The sequence below is a fragment of the Oncorhynchus masou genome, chromosome 24 (assembly GCF_036934945.1).
Source record: "Oncorhynchus masou masou isolate Uvic2021 chromosome 24, UVic_Omas_1.1, whole genome shotgun sequence".
Lineage (NCBI taxonomy): Eukaryota > Metazoa > Chordata > Actinopteri > Salmoniformes > Salmonidae > Oncorhynchus > Oncorhynchus masou.
Window position 1 is genome coordinate 58,288,835 of NC_088235.1, and position 16,473 is coordinate 58,305,307.

General features: G+C 41.0%; 2 protein-coding genes across 5 annotated transcripts; both read right to left on the reverse strand.

Moving 5' to 3' along the window:
• On the reverse strand, positions 1 to 11,733 carry LOC135512380 (ras-related protein ORAB-1-like). Its single transcript, XM_064934370.1, has 6 exons — positions 11,322 to 11,733; positions 3,222 to 3,294; positions 2,729 to 2,824; positions 2,241 to 2,336; positions 1,458 to 1,589; positions 1 to 1,194 (listed from the first exon to the last, which is right to left on the reverse strand). Exons 1-6 carry the CDS (start codon positions 11,333 to 11,335, stop codon positions 997 to 999), a joined length of 609 nt encoding a protein of 202 aa, XP_064790442.1. The 5' UTR covers positions 11,336 to 11,733; the 3' UTR covers positions 1 to 996.
• A 691-nt stretch (positions 11,734 to 12,424) lies between these two features.
• On the reverse strand, positions 12,425 to 16,215 carry zgc:153169 (uncharacterized protein LOC767799 homolog). Of its 4 annotated transcripts, none has more exons than XM_064933136.1 (11): positions 16,052 to 16,215; positions 15,084 to 15,222; positions 14,853 to 14,991; positions 14,580 to 14,736; positions 14,433 to 14,478; positions 13,927 to 13,965; positions 13,657 to 13,745; positions 13,194 to 13,209; positions 13,044 to 13,105; positions 12,728 to 12,832; positions 12,425 to 12,588 (listed from the first exon to the last, which is right to left on the reverse strand). In XM_064933136.1, the coding sequence occupies exons 2-11, from the start codon at positions 15,190 to 15,192 to the stop codon at positions 12,445 to 12,447; spliced, it is 906 nt and encodes a 301-aa protein (XP_064789208.1). In that variant the 5' UTR covers positions 15,193 to 15,222; positions 16,052 to 16,215; the 3' UTR covers positions 12,425 to 12,444. The 4 variants fall into 4 exon arrangements, with proteins under 4 accessions (XP_064789208.1, XP_064789206.1, XP_064789209.1 ...); XM_064933134.1 differs by having other exon boundaries at positions 13,044 to 13,111; XM_064933137.1 differs by having other exon boundaries at positions 12,425 to 12,607; positions 13,044 to 13,111.
• Between the last annotated feature and the right edge of the window lie 258 nt (positions 16,216 to 16,473).

Genomic DNA, 16,473 nt, shown 5'->3' on the forward strand with positions numbered 1-16,473 from the left:
TGTATTCAGTAGCCTTTATTATGAAAAAAAGAACATAGTGTTTTATATATGCAATTCTGTATTGAGATATTCCACAGGTAATGGCCAATTTGCATACAGAGTCTAAGTTACTGGTACAATATATTTGCCATATAAATGTAGAATAAATTATTAAAAACAAGATGTTCCTACATATCCACCAAGAATCGCAGACAGATTATTCCGTATCATACAGTCTGGAAGTACAACATTTATTTATTTTTCAGTTTAAATGTGACATGTTGAGACAAATTTTAATGCAGAGATTAAGTCAAGACTACTCCGATAATGTATTGAAGTCTACAGAACTAGCAAATCAGATCTTACATATATACACACACACATACACACACACAATGTATATGTACATATTTTTCAATAGACTTTTTTGCGAGACAGTGAGACACTGTTGTGCAGTTGGCTGACCGCATATTGGCGAATAAACGCCTTCGAAAGAGACAGAGATCTACACTTGCTGATACAAACAGCAAAATAACTGAACAGAAAAGAGGGGGACAGAAGAAAAAAACATAATTTGACTATAGACCAACCCTGCAGTAGGAATGCAGTGAGATAGACACACACACATTATTCTCATTAACCTTCACACAGATGGGGGTGGGGGTTCAAATTAAATCCATTGTTTCTGATGAGGTTCGGGTAAGGGTGGGGGGGTAAAGCCACTCCAGGAGGGGGCCAGGGGAGGTCCAGTGAGCGGCTGACCATCTGACTGTTTAACAGACAGCCTGGAAAGTACTACTAATCATCAACTACCAGGGCATAAAGGGAGGGTGATAACCATACATTTTTGTTGGTAGTACGGCTACAGTACAAATTCAGGCAACTTAATTTTGTTTTCGCTCTCACACTCTCGCTCAGTTACTGTTAAGCTGGGTGGGTGAGGCATGGTGGAGAATGGGGCCAGGTGGAGGGGGGGTGGTTGAGGTGAGGGTAGAGGTGTTGATGGGGTTCTCCCTCTCAGCAGCAGCCCCCCGAGGCAGGTTTGACAGGCGTACTGTCGATCTTGACATTGGACCTCTCGTTGCCTCCGGTCGTAGCCCCAGGGCCCATCCTCTTCTTTATCTCAGCAGCCATGGTCATGAAGGCCTGCTCCACATTGGTGGCGTTCTTGGCACTCGTTTCCAAGAACGGGATGCCCAGGGAGTCTGCAAACTCCTGCAAAGAATGGAATGGAGAGACTGGGTTAGAGGAGCTGCTGCATTCGTGACAGTACTGTACACTTACAATTTTACTACTGGGTTGCAGACAAAGATCCGATTGTGTCCAGAAACATTTGGTTTGTTTGGGGGCCTCAACAAAATATCACATTTGAAAGTTTGGAAACCACAGCTGTAGACTATTTTTTCAAATAGTTAAATAGAAAAATGCATTACTCTTGCACCATCTGATAACCCATTGACTTTGATGGAAGCCCTTACCTTTGCTGTTGTGTAATCCACCACTTTCTTTGTTGTCAGGTCACACTTGTTCCCTACCAACAGCTTGTTGACGTTTTCACTGGCGTAACGGTCGATTTCCTGTAGCCACTGCTTGACATTATTGAAGGACTCCTAGAAGAAGAAAGAGAATCACAATCAGTATGAAAGGGTAGGCAAGATATTAGTAAAGGGATCTATTCAATCAGATCCGCTTTAGCCGACATCCGCATAGTGGTTGTTTTGGCGGTGTCGGAGGTGGAAATGCGTTAAGAGCTTTCAAATCCACAAGCCGCACCTGGCATTAAACCTAAAGCCGACGTTGCCATTGGCTGCATCGAGTCGCATTATGAGAAACCCCATGCAGCCATGTTTACAAATTCAAACAATGGAACGTGTGATGTAATCAAGACCTCGATTTGACTGACAGAAATCCTCATTATTTTGTTTAATGATTTTCTATTAGAGCATCATTATTTCTCTATAACCTACACTTTCTCATTCTGAATTTCTAACGTGAGTGGGACAGATGTGGCGTCGGGACAATGATCAAGAGCAGCTGCTCACCGATTTGACAGCGCCAACACAGCTACACCTTTGACACCGCGAAAACATCAGCTATGCGGTTTTTGCCGATCACCGGTTAATGCTTGCTCTGATTGAATCTAGGCCTTAGTCTTTCAAAATACTAGTTAACCTGCACTCCGGAATTTCAATTAAAAACAACTAATAGTGGAAAATAATGTAGAACACTCAAACACAGTGAAAAGGTAAAGGTGGACTGACCTGGTCTGTGACGTCATAGACTACGATGATACCGTGGGCTCCTCTATAGTAGCTGGATGTGATTGTGCGAAACCTCTCCTGCCCCGCCGTGTCCCACTGTCAGTGTCAACACACAGCAGAGACACTCAGTCACCGTCACAAATACGGGAAGGCCAAACACACACACACACACACCTCTGCCAAATAGATGCTGCTTCATAGCACATTCAACTGTGACAAATAAGACCAAAACACACAAATGAGAGAAGGGTATTTCTAACTGATAATTCACCATTTTGTAGTCAACCGTGATAGTCTTAAAAATGTAGGAGGCCTCTGCCTTTCGATATTTGGTGAACAGTCTAGAGTTAGGTTCTAAAATGCCTACAATGGCATTTTTTGGTCCAAATGTGGCCAGATCCTGAAATACGTACTTGTTAGTGTAACGTGGAGCTTCCCCTTTACACAGTAGAGGACAATAGAGATGTGGTCAGGGAGGGAGCACTTACGATTTGAAGTTTAATAGTCTTTCCGTCTAATTCTATAGTTCGTATTTTGAAGTCCACTCCGATTGTGCTAATGTAGCTTTCTGTGTATGTGTCATCCTGGGGAGAAAGGAAAGGAGTCGGTGTGGGAACATGCAGACGTCCTGCTCAAAGTACAAATCCTTAACCTGTCATACATTCTCAGTCTAGAGAAGAAAAAAAAGGAATCCAAAAGTAGGATCATTCGCCGCAGTAGGAGAGGAAACCAGAAAATGTTGATTTAACACAGTATTAATACTATAATATAAATACTATTTCTGTGATCGATTTGACCTTTTCACATTACAGGGCATCCAGTTCTTACCTTGCGAATTTAGTCCAATATTACATTATTATTATTAAGAGGACTATAATTATTATTGTCAATATGACTAGGTCAGCCTTTGAACAACGAATGAGTGACGACGAGCACCCTAAGAATGGCTATGAGACATGGACGGATGAACAGAACACTTACTGCAAATCGGAGGAGAAGACAAGACTTTCCGACGCCAGAGTCACCGATCAGGAGCAGCTTGAATAAATAGTCACTGTGGAGAGTTAGAGATGTTTTAAAAAACAGGATTCCAGGTTTCCCCAGTTTCAACAAAAGTAGCTATAAAAAAAAATGTATTAAAATGACGCTAGCCTTGTCAGAAACCATTGGAAGCTTGCCTCTAAACTCTGTAGACAGCATTAGCTCTGATGGTTTCCTCAGACAGAATAGTTTCTTCTCGCTTCACCGTCTCTCAAGGAGAGATTTCATTGTGGTGTTGCGTCAGACGATTCAAAAGACGCCATTGCGGTTATATTGCTTTCAATGTCTTGGGCAAGATACTGTGTTGGGTTAACTCTCAGCATCACTTTGGTCACGCCACCATACAATCAGAGTGTATGAGTCTGATGTGTTATGATGCTTATGATGCTTGCCAAACACTGATCTTCAAACGATCGGTAAAACACTAAAACACCATTCCTTGGCCCACTGATGCTTGCTAAAATACACCAATTCAGGCTATGCTCATTTACAGTTAAAGTCAGAAGTTTACATACACTTTAGCCAAATACATTTAAACTCAGTTTCACAAATCCTGACATTTAATCCCGTTTTAGGTCAGTTAGGATCACCACTTTATTTTTTATTTAACCTTTATTTAACCAGGTAAGCCAGTTGAGAACAAGTTCTCATTTATAACTGCGACCTGGCCAAGATAAAGCAAAGCAGTGCGACAAACACAGAGTTGGCACAAAGAATAAACAAACGTACAGTCAATAACACAATAGAAAAAAGTCTATATATGGTGTGTGCAAATGGTGGGAGGAGGTAAGGCAATTAATAGGCCATAGTAACAAAATAATGACAATTTAGCAAATTAACACTGGAGTGATAGACGTGCAGAGGATGATGTGAAAGTTGAAATAATGGTGTGCAAAAGAGCAAAAAAGTAAATAAAAACAATATGAGGACGAGGTAGGTAGATTGGATGGGCTATTTACAGATGGGCTGTGTACAGCTGCAGCGATCGATTAGCTGCTCAGATAGCTGATGTTTAAAGTTAGTGAGGGAGATATGTCTCCAACATCAGCGATTTTTGCAATTCGTTCCAGTCATTGGCAGCAGAGAACTGGAAGGAAAGGTCAGCCAAAAGAGGTGTTGGCTTTGGGGATGACCAGTGAGATTTACCTGCTGGAGCGCGTGCTACGGGTGGGTGTTGTTGTCGTGACCAGTGAGTTGAGAAGGCGGAGCTTTACCTAGCAAAGACATATAAATGACCTGGAGCCAGTGGGTCTGGCAACGAATATGTAGCGAGGGCCAACTGACGAGAGCATACAGGTCGCAGTAGTGGGTGGTATATGGGACTTTGGTGACAAAATGTGAGACCATATGCTGGTGCGGTTGGCCCTGGGTTCCTCCTAATGCAAGACAATGCTAGACCTCATGTGGCTGGAGTGTGTCAGCAGTTCCTGCAAGAGGAAGGCATTGATGCTATGGACTGGCCCGCCCGTTCCCCAGACCTGAATCCAACTGAGCACATCTGGGACATCATGTCTCGCTCCATCTACCAACGCCACGTTACACCACAGACTGTCCAGGGGTTAGCGGATGCTTTAGTCCAGGTCTGGGAGGAGATCCCTCAGGAGACCATCCGCCACCTCATCAGGAGCATGTCCAGGCATTGAAGGGAGGTCATACAGGCACGTGGAGGCCACACACACTACTGAACCTCATTTTGACTTGTTTTAAGGACATTACATCAAAGTTGGATCAGCCTGTAGTGTGGTTTTCCACTTTAATTTTGAGTGTAACTCCAAATCCAGACCTCCATGGGTTGATAAATTTGATTTCCATTGATAATTATTGTGTGATTTTGTTGTCAGCACATTCAACTATGTATAGAAAAAAGTATTTAATAAGAATATTTCATTCATTCAGTTCTAGGATGTGTTATTTTAGTGTTCCCTTTATTTTTTTGAGCAGTGTATGAAAACTGATGGTTCCTTTTAACATGAGTCTTCAATATTCCCAGGTAAGAAGTTTTAGGTTGTAGTTATTATAGGACTATTTCCCTCTATACCATTTGTATTTCATATACCTTTGACTATTGGATGTTCTTATAGGCACTTTAGTATTGCCAGTGTAACAGTATAGCTTCCGTCCCTCTCCTCGCTCCTCCCTGGGCTCAAACCAGCAACACAACGACAACAGCCACCATCGAAGCAGCGTTACCCATGCAGAGCAAGGGGAAAAACTACTAGAAGGCTCAGAGCGAGTGATGTTTGAAACTCTATTAGCGCGCGCTAACTAGCTAGCCATTTCACTTCGGTTACACCAGCCTCATCTCGGGAGTTGATAGGCTTGAAGTCATAAACAGCGCAATGCTTGACGCACAACGAAGACCTGCTGGCAAAACGCACGAAAGTGCTGTTTGAATTCATGTTTACACGCCTGCTTCTGCCTACAACCGCTCAGTCAGATACTTGTATGCGTAGTCAGATTTATTGCAACGCAGGACACGCTAGATAATATCTAGTAATATCATCAATCATGTGTAGTTAACTAGTGATTATGATTGATTGTTTTTCATAAGATAAGTTTAATGCTAGCTAGCAACTTACCTTGGCTTACTGCATTCGCGTAACAGGCAGTCTCCTTGTGGAGTGCAACGAGAGAGAGGCAGGTCGTTATTGCGTTAGACTAGTTTACTGTAAGGTTGCAAGATTGATCCCCCGAGCTGACAAGGTTAAAATCTGTCGATCTGCCGCTGAACGAGGCAGTTAACCCACCGTTCCTAGGCCGTCATTGAAAATAAGAATGTGTTCTTAACTGACTTGCCTCGTTAAATAAAGATTAAATAAAAAGGTGTAAAAATAAATAAATCGGCTCTAATTAATTGGCCATTCCGATTAATCGGTCGACCTCTAATTGTGATACAGTGAATTATAAGTGAAATAATCTGTCTGTAAACAATTGTTGGAAAGATTACTTGTGTCATGCACAAAGTAGATGTCCTAACCAACTTGCCAAAACTATATAGTTTGTTAACAAGACATTTGTGGAGTGGTTGAAAAACGAGTTTAATTTACATACACTCCAACCTAAGTTTATGTAAACTTCCGACTTCAACTGTATATGAGCTGAAACCCCAGTAGGATGGACCCATAACGACAACAAAATACTGAGCATTTCCAGTCCATACATCCTGTCCCACTCCCAACCGTGTGAATTGGGGAAGTATCATCAGCATAGCCTATAAAATTAGGTCAGACCAGCAAAAGACAAACATCTAGAAACTATACAGCTATTGTCCACTCATGTTCAGTTCTAACCAAAGCGCACACACACACACAGTTCTCTCAACCCCCTCCACTCGTTATGCTGTATTTATTTAGCAGGGGCATGTGCTCCGCAATGTGCCATTACAACTAGGCTACACACAGAAAGGTAACGGAAACTCCAGTAAGCTGATTAAGCATTCCACAATAGAGGGAAATTCAGCTGGACTTCAGATCGGACCCTCCTCCACTCTCTCCAGTTGTCAAAGGAAGGCAGGCAGGCTCCGATGAACCTGGGCGACGCTCTAGTCTGACCCAGCACCAAGGCTAAGAAACTCTGAGGCAGCCCTGTTTCCTGCCTCCCTGTCCTTTTCCCCCCTCGCCCATTGTTATGAATTACAGTCATGCAGTCTTTGTTAAGCAGATGGTTGAGGACAACAATGACAGGCCCTGTGAAAGGCTAGTAGTACCGCTGACTAGTCTTGCAAGAGAGGGGGAAATAGCCTACAGCAAAAATCTGTCTACCCCACTATCACAGTCAGCATTTTAAGTGGGATTGGATGATACTGTGTATGCTTCAAAGACAGACACACCAAACCGCCCACCATTCTTCGACTTCCACATCAGCTGCTCAGCTCCGGCAGACAAAAGATGGGCTAGAGAGCAAGAAAAAAGATAATGAAAGCAAGTGCTCTGCAAAAATACATACTAGGACTGGGATTTGCCTGGGATCTGATGAGACGATATTATCACGATACTTAAGTGCCAATACGGTATCTATTGTGATTCTCACGATTATATGTATTGCGATTTGATATTCCAAACATATTGCTCACTATACACTAAGTGTACAACCATTACAAACACCTTCCTAATATTGAGTTTGCATCCCAAATAATATTGCGATATTTAACTGTCGACGTCGACCCCCCCCCCCCCATCACTAAAACGCACTGCATCAGATATAGCCTGTTTTCTGCGGGCTACTAACTGGGAACTCAGAGAACCCCCTGGTTGACCAGGTGCATTTGAGTCCATGGATCCATGGAAGCAGTGTGGGGATGGATAAGTAGCCTACCTCTGGCAAGGACTTCAGTGCAACAAAAGATGCTGAGGGAGGTGTTAAGGGCTGGGGACAATACCCTATGAAAGTCCAGCCTACTTCCTGGTACATTATACAGAGCCATGAGTGCATAGAACTCCCCATCTCAAATAACGCAAGTGAACAGCAAACCTGGTTTCAAAAAACAAATAAAGCAACACCTCACGACACAACGCCTCTACCCCATGTGACCTACTTGTTGTGTGTTTGTACTGACATGTGATAGATGCAAACACATGTTAATTAAATAAAATATAAATTATAAAGTCTTGTCTTTTTCGTTGTGTCAGACCCCAGTAAGACTAGCTGTTGCCACTGGAGTCGGCTAACGGGGATCCTAATAAATCTAGTCCCGTACTGTTTTTGAACGGGCTTCAAAATGATATCATGTCATGAAAACATGGTCATTTAAGATGTGGCAATTTCCTGTACGTGGACAGTATGTGTTACTACATTACACAACCTCACGTTGACTACATCGAATGAGGGTAATTACACATCCTTTCTACCGCCGATTAGTGATGTTAGTATACAAGCTTATAGTAAAAACAAAATCAATTTAAAATAGATAAATATCATTGGTTTTGTACAGTTGATTCTGTCATACGCGCTGGCCGTCTCAAACTCAAACGGCAGGGAAAATTCAAGACGCTCTCCGTATAAAAGTAGCGGATCTTACACCAATACATGGATCTGCGAGTCAAACTATCACTCAAATAGAAACCAACTCTAGTCACTGTTGATATACTACAGCGGGTGGTGATTTGTTTAAGTTGAATAACAAAGCAACTGATTTGTTTCCTTCCCTGTTTGGGCAGCCTCGCAAAACTTCCATCCGACATTCTGGATGGAGGTCTTCAGCAAATTCTCTTCTAACCAGTGATATAAAAAGTCTTCTCAGATTCTGTGTGGCCTTTGAATAGTGTTAGTTTAAATAGTGCATACACCCCAAACGTTTGCCCTCGCTCTATTGACTTCAAATGTAAATAAATATATTATATTATTTTTATGATCTACTAGAAAAATAAATTGTGTTTCTTTTTTTGCTTCAATGGTGATAAGGGGCATACAACTAATTGTCCTTCACAGAAAATACATACGTGCAACACATTCAGCAGAAAATAGCTTCATTTTCATCAGATGTTCAAAGCTATTTGGCTAGCAGCCACACTAGTAAATGAGCGTACAATGAAAAAGCAAGGTCTTTTCGACAAAAACGATGCATAGCCATCATATTTCTAACGTTTATCATAGAAAGAATGCTGCCAGCTACATTTCCTAAATGTTTTGCTTGAAGTTAATCTTGAATTTTAATTGAATAAAAGTAGGCTACACTGAGAAAAGTACCAGAGAAAGTAGCTACACATCAGTCAAGAGCGCCGTCTGCTGATAGCGGGTTGCGAAATGGGCTTTCTATCTCAATACCAAATCATTTATGGGTAACAAATAAGTACTTTCCCGTGATTGTTTTCAATAAAAATGGTCAAAAATAAACAAAAATAGCTTCTTAGCAAAGGTCAATTTCTCAAGCAAGAATTTAGCTAGGACTGTTTAGGATAGGTCTGAGTGGGGAGGGGGAAAATGTGTAGTTATTGGCAAAGAGTTTTGGAACTCTCTCTCATTGGTTTATTAACTAATATACCGCATGGCGATGTCACCATGGGAGGCCAAAAGTCCATCCCACCAAACAGGTTGAAATTTCAGGCACTCTTTTCAAACAGCTCTTACACTAAAAGGTCATCAATTTCACAGTATTACTCCAACTGCATAGTGTAGATATGTATAACACAGGAAAATACCATTTTGGACTGCACTTGGCCTTTAAAAGTTCAATAACAACTTATTAATAATGTACCCCTTGAGGTCTCAAAGAAATAACTGATCAAAAGAGAACCACCGCACTCTCCCAGAAGCAAGGGCTGGATATATCAATTAAAAACTGTATTTCCACATGGTTTAAACTAAGAATTAGATTTCACCTTGTTCCTATAAGCCACATTTAGACTGTACAAGAACAATGTTCTTAGCAGATTTTGCATATCGTTTATGAGTTGGCCCCACACATTTATGAACGACTTTGCCTGATGTCCTTCGCGGTGGGCTGGCTCATGAATTGATGTGATGTATTTAGGTGAGCAGACACCTGGGGCAGTTGATTTGAGAGTTGCCCTTCGTGCCGGCCCCCGCACCCTGTAATTCTGTTTATTTTTGTGACAAATTTGTATACAGGTACACCAGAGGGGCCAATGATTGGCAGATGAGTGGCAACCCTGATTAGAAGCACCTGCTTCTCATCTGTTGTTCTTTAGAAATACTTTTTTGATTGAAAGAGAATTGTACCTACACACTGAAGGCTGTAAAGCCGAAACGTCTGTACGCTATGCAGTAAATGATGCAGTAAAAAATGTATAAACATTGAATAATGAAGTAAGCTTTATGCAACATCTGAGTGCGAACCCATTAAACCTGTCTCAAATAAAATGTTATCCTGTCTCTAAATGGGGGTAACAGCCTAGCATGCCTGTCAAAAAAGGAAATGGCTACCATTGCAATGCAAAGGCATATTCACTATCTTGTGTAATCAGAATAGATTCTGAAGAACATTTCAAATCAGATGTTCACTGCCATGCCATGTTATGCAGTGGGACTGTTGAATATATTTGTATATATATTGTATATATATTTGTATATTTATTTTTATTTTTTAACTGAGCTAAAATACATACTAAATATGTATCATAAAACAACAACCTATATGTCTAAACCACAGGATTCCGGTAATTGCCAACATGTTTAGAGGGATGGTAGACAAACCCGTGGCTTGCCCAACAACCCAATGAGTGTGTTGAAAGAGGCATGTCATATTGCATGTGACCTACACATGACTGACTCAGGATGTAGAGAGTGGGTGGGTGCCACTGACTCCTATCCTGTCATATTGCTTAGTTGCTTTCCACTTGAGGGCCAAATTCACAGAATAACATGGATGTAACGTTAGAGAATCAATCACAATGCTTAATTCACTAATTTGGTTTATTGTCAATGTAGTTAACTAGCATCAACCAGTGTACTAGCTAGCTACATTGCCTAACTAGCAAGGAGTTAAGCCACAGATGAAATCGTTATAGATATAACTAGCTAGCTAGCATTAATTATTGACCACCACCAATTATACCACCATTATTGACCACCACCATTATTGACCAAGTGCACAAAAGGCTACAGTAATATAACGTTACACATTGGGATATTGACTTGACTGGCTAATGTTAACTAGTTAGATAGCGATAATCACAACATATCTAATGACATGTACAGTAACGTTAGCTAGTTGACGTGTGCTTTTCCAGGCTACTAGAATAAAAATGTAACTAGCTAAGTAACTTACATTAGTTAGTACTACGTTACCAACTAAACGTAACTACTCTGCCCTAGCAGTTAAATAATTCATTTTTAATAACTATGCCGGTGCTAGTTAGCAACTAAGTTAACTAGCTGACTGTAAACACATTTACTGACATTGACTAACTTGTGCGAAACGTTAATATGACCTCAACAAACAACACAGTGACTAATGGTAGCTAACTAACTAACGAGTTTGCACTTTTTAGATGGACAGAACACAAACAGGTCAGATAATGTTAGCTGTGTAGCTAGCAGAACAGCTAGGTTAGCTAACGTTCAGTTAGCTACTGTACTTACTATTCGGGATTCATCTTGGACTCGTCACAGTAAATCACCTTTTCTTATAAAACGGCACTCCCTTTCGCTCTGAAAAAATGTAAATAAATAGTTAGCTAGCTAATTCCTTTGGAGGAAAAATAAAAGTAACTAACTAGCTGGCAAGGTATTCATCCAATCCCAGGCTAGTTGTCTTGAAACCAAAATGGCTGCTAGTATCAACCAGGAAATAGCAACTCAAACACTGAACAGAGAAGCCCTAGAAGCAAGATCAGCGATTCTCAGAAATCGTAGTTTGTTCCTAAAGGCTCGTCTTATATTGAGTATGTTCTGCCGTGCCGAATATGACTACACTACCCTAATGACAATGTAGCTAGGAAACTAGGCTGGTCGATGTTTCGTTTGCCCCTTGCGCTTGCTGTCAAAGCCTACGTCATTACTAGTGAAACGTGGCAAAATTTTGGCGTGAATCACTCTGGTCTGGGGAAATAAATTACATGACCCCCCCATCTCTATTAATTAAAATTAATCAAGCCTATCATATGTGATTAAATTAATCATAAAATGTGTGCTCAAAAAAACAAATCGTTCCTCTGTCAATAGGTTCTCAAAATGTACAGTATGACCCTGATAGTCTGTTGGATGAGTAAATTAATGACAAGGACCACATGGAGGATACAATGGCAAAACTAACGGAAGGCACAGTCCAGGTCCCTCATGAAATTGACCAGTCATATCAGATCATGCATCGACAAAGGTTAGCTAAATGCTTATGTTCAAAAGGATCTTCCATCCTGAATTGTTGAGTCATAGTTAGTGTGAGTGACATCATGTCAGCCTAGGATGGTCACCTGTCAGACCTGTCAGCACCTGCACAGGTATGAGTCAGTCAGCCCATAAACTGTGCATGTTAAAGGCGTTCAAAATTTCACAAGTAGGCTAAAGATAGAAACTTCCTTTCCACAGATTGGGGGAAATAAGTATGCTGCATACCATTATAACATTATTTTCATACCTGTGTGTAGGCCTACTTTAAAATATTATTTCAGACAGCACTATTAGACCCTTATAGTAAACATATTTTTTTTATTATCAATTACTATCAATACAATTGAAGACATCACTGTTAAAAATGACACACCCTTTATTTTACTGTACATGTGTCACATTTTTCTGTGCCCTCCATTTCTGTGGAATTTGGAAGCTGAGTACTTGTTTCCACATAGTCCTTCCCCTGGATCCAGAATGTGTAGGGAAAATCCACTGAAGAGGCAGCCCCTACTTCACCCTAGGGGATAGGTTTCAATCTAGTGTTAGGGAGTCGAGAAGACAGAAAGACCCAATCTGTTTTTGTGCAACTTAATTTATTTATATAACAATGACTACTCTGTAACTCTATAATGTAGTACTAAGTGTAGAAAAGATACCTTCACGTTCAGGGCGATGAGTCCAATCTCAAAGCACTTGTCCGGGGCAGTCCTCCTGATGATGTCATCCAGAACAGTGGAACAGGCCATGTTGGGTGATGACCCCTGGGGGAGAGACAGAAAGTCAGTTGAGGTAAGGGTGGCCAAACGTTCCAGGCAGGCTAATGCTGTGTGAATAATAGCTGGCTAGTTAGATTTCATGGGACAGTGTGGCTGCTCAAACATCTCAACCACAGGGCACATCAAACCTACACCTGACTCAGTATAAGGTTGACAAAGTAAAATGATTTATGACTTGATAATCTCATAACTCTACCTGTTTCATCAGTTGAACAGCGTGGAAGCTTGGGCAATGACACATTATTTTATCACCATCACCTGTGGCTGATAAGAGAAGTCTTTAGAAAATATAATAAAAAATATATTTGAGCATTCAAAGAAAAGATCATCCAAATAGTTCACATACCTGCCGCAGCTCCCACCTGAAAAAGTGAGCAGGGTTATACAATGACAGAGATGACAGTCATAGAAAAATGTGCCTGTTACACTTAATGTGAACCTGCAATCTGACTGTTACTTCAGTTGGAATATTTTAAACCACTCTCAATTCAACATGCGTTTCCCTTGCTCTAGTGTTTTTTGATCATGAGGATAATTGATCATAAGGATGTTAAACTGTGGTGAATTGGCTATGAATGAGATTCCCTTTAAGCGTACTGAAACTGACACATTAACATAACAATAGTGTATTAAAACTTTACATAAACCTGCAATCTTTGTAGGATTAACAAACATGCAGTAAAATGGATTCATTGTGTAGTGTGTCACAACACAATTATCCAGAAAAGGCTACTAAAACACAGAGGGAAAGAAGTTCATCAGTGTGTGCAGTTCTTTGACTGAGTTGATTTGGGTAGCTGTAAACTTGCCATGTGTTCAGCGTATAGGCCACATCCAGGTAGGGGTGAGTCTCCCACCCTCCCTGGTGATTTGAAGGGGGCCCCTGAAGTAGAAACTCCTGAAAAACAGGACATGCGCAAAATCAGCTGAATCATATTACTACAACCTAACCTCATACTGTAGCTACGATGGAAGTATCTCTAGACTCTGAAAATAATAACTCAACTACTGGAGCTTGCAATATGTCTTTTACATAATAAATAAGAAAGAGCAAGAACAGAAGACACCAACTTCCTCACCAACAGTTATGTTCCCCATGTTGTCTAACGCTATAAGTCCTGTTGAGAAAGGGAAGAAGTTGTTAGATCTGATACTAAATATGTAACCTGCACTTTTAGACCTGCTTCCACGGATGTTTTGTACCAACTTGTCTTGCAGGAATGGTCAGTAATAATAATTTCAAAAATATATAAAAAAAAGAGAAAGTGGGGTTATTTAACCTCGATGAGAAACTTCGATATTGGAGATGGGGGGAATCGAGACTATTGTAAAGAGATTCCAGATTCAAAACAGTAGGTGTCAGGTTAGGGATCCCTAAATAATGTAATATATAACTAAGACTAATGTGATTATATGGATTAGGACTCCCCCCAGAGGACCAAACAATTTAATGCACAAGTATCAGTCACACTTATCAGTCATTTTCAGTTGTTACAGTAGGTGTTCTACTGTCACTCAATGCTCTACAATGAGCAGGAAGATCATGATAAATCAACGTTTAAAAAAATAAAGTTTCAGTTCTCACCAAGTGTGTCATGTCCACTGACACTTTGCTTCTGTTCCAGAAATTCCTGGAAGAATGAACAAGATTTATAATTTGTAGTTTTCCAACATCTGTCATTTATATTTAAAATGGTTAGCCATGCCATTTTCCCCCAGGGAGTATTGGTACCTGGTAAGCCTTGGCTGAGTGTGCACTCAGCATGTTGTCATTGGGCTCTATAGTAAAGCCCTGCTCCCTGGCAAAAGCTACTGCTCCCTCCCCAACAAGCAGACTGTGGGGGCTTCTGTCCATCACCCTACGAGCCACCCGCACCGGAGCCCCAACCCTGGAAATATAGTTTCATACCGCTACATTTATTAATGGGCTTCCCTATGACTATTCATTTTCACAGACATCTCTTTCCCATGCCATGGCAGTGGTTTTAGCAGGTGGTTCTCTCACCCCCGTAGTGCTGCGACTGCCCCGAACCTGCCAGTGATGCCCTCCATGATGGCAGCATCACACTCCAACACTCCCCCACTGTTAGGGAATCCTCCCCTCCCCACAATGTGAAGCCCAGTCTTTGGATCATCTTCAACATCTGGAAGAAATTCAAGAGTTTCACAATGGACATAAGACATGCTGCACTGCAGAACTGTAGTAGATGAGTCACCCACGCCAACTCATGCCAACCTGCCATGGCCTCCTCTACAGCATCTGTGGCGTGTCCTCCAGCAGTAATCAGGGACCGTATCCTCTCCACAGAAGGCTGAGAGAAACCCCATGTCCCCACAGCTGCCATGGTTCCGCTGTCTGAAGAACTCTACTGGGTCTAGGAGGACAAAACACAGGGTTATAGTCCCAATCCATATACTAATTCAAGTCCCCACATCCAAGGCCTGGGATAAACAAATGAGTAAATAAACAAATGGATTAATGATGCACTACTAGCACTTTACTCTCATCATCTTCTTTCCTTCATGAGTCATCACCATTGGAAATGCTGGATTGATGAAAGCAAGAGATCCCTACCTATGCATTTACTGGGCAAAATAAAAGGGGTTGTAGAATATGGACATGACCATGGATTAAACCCACTGATTTCACCACGACCAGTATAGATCTCTATACGACTCTGGATACAACAACTAGGCTACAAATCATCATTAGATTCTGAGAGGATCCTTGGTTTAAGTTATGCAACTGCCATGCTTGTAATGATTATTGCATGTTTGTTACATCAGTACTTGGAAGAGGGTAGCTGCTTTTATCAACGGGGGTGTATTTACATACACTAGCGTTGCTCCCAACTATATTGGGTTGCACAAAAACAGGGAATTAGAGACCTTCCAAACGTGGGTCTGTTATAGACCCATTTCTTCTCTGCTTACTTCATGTCAAAATAAAAGTCCCCCCACAAGTTGTTCATTTTTTGACCACATGACGCATGTGCGTAACTATTATTTATTTATATTCCCCGTCATAGTGACCAACCGACCGGCACAGTAAATCGAAATGGAATTGTATTTAACTCGCTTCCTGCGCACTGTTTTTGTGCAACCCAATACAATTGGGCTCAAAGCTAGTGTATGCATTGTAAATACACCCGCGTTGCTAAAAGCAGCTAGAGAGACTGGGTCCAAAGGCTATACATCGCCTACATTCGTTCTCTTTCAGCTTCCCTGTACAGTACAACTCACATATATTATTTATGCTTATTTGTGTTAAACTAAGCTGCCAATATATATATTTTTTAAACAAAACAAGAAAAATAGAACCACTGTAGAATGTTGTCTACCACTTGCCAACGAAAGGGATATTCTTCTTCGATTAAGAAAACTGTGGTTGGCATCCAATGTTGCATTACCGCCACCTACTAGACTGGAGTTTAACTCTCTTAATACATAGTTTACATTTTTTTTTAAATAGCCTACCATCTGACACTACACTCACAAATTAAAAAATATATATTAATAAATAAAACCACCCTACTCCATTATTAAAATCTATTTAGACCTACTTCAGGCCAACAGCCTGAAAGGATGGAATATCACCACTTAACACACCCTGTAACTCTTCTGAC

Excerpts from the sequence above, each read along its gene's own strand:
- zgc:153169 (XM_064933134.1), bottom strand. The coding sequence starts at position 15,192 with ATGGCAGCTGTGGGGACATGGGGTTTCTCTCAGCCTTCTGTGGAGAGG. Across the intron at positions 13,966-14,432 it reads CAGTGGACATGACACACTTG|GACTTATAGCGTTAGACAAC; the intron begins GTGAGAACTGAA and ends CTTTCTCAACAG. Across the intron at positions 13,746-13,926 it reads CATGGGGAACATAACTGTTG|GAGTTTCTACTTCAGGGGCC; the intron begins GTGAGGAAGTTG and ends CCTGTTTTTCAG.
- LOC135512380 (XM_064934370.1), bottom strand. Across the intron at positions 2,825-3,221 it reads GTCTTCTCCTCCGATTTGCA|GATGACACATACACAGAAAG; the intron begins GTAAGTGTTCTG and ends CTTTCTCCCCAG. Across the intron at positions 2,337-2,728 it reads AGACTATTAAACTTCAAATC|TGGGACACGGCGGGGCAGGA; the intron begins GTAAGTGCTCCC and ends TGACACTGACAG.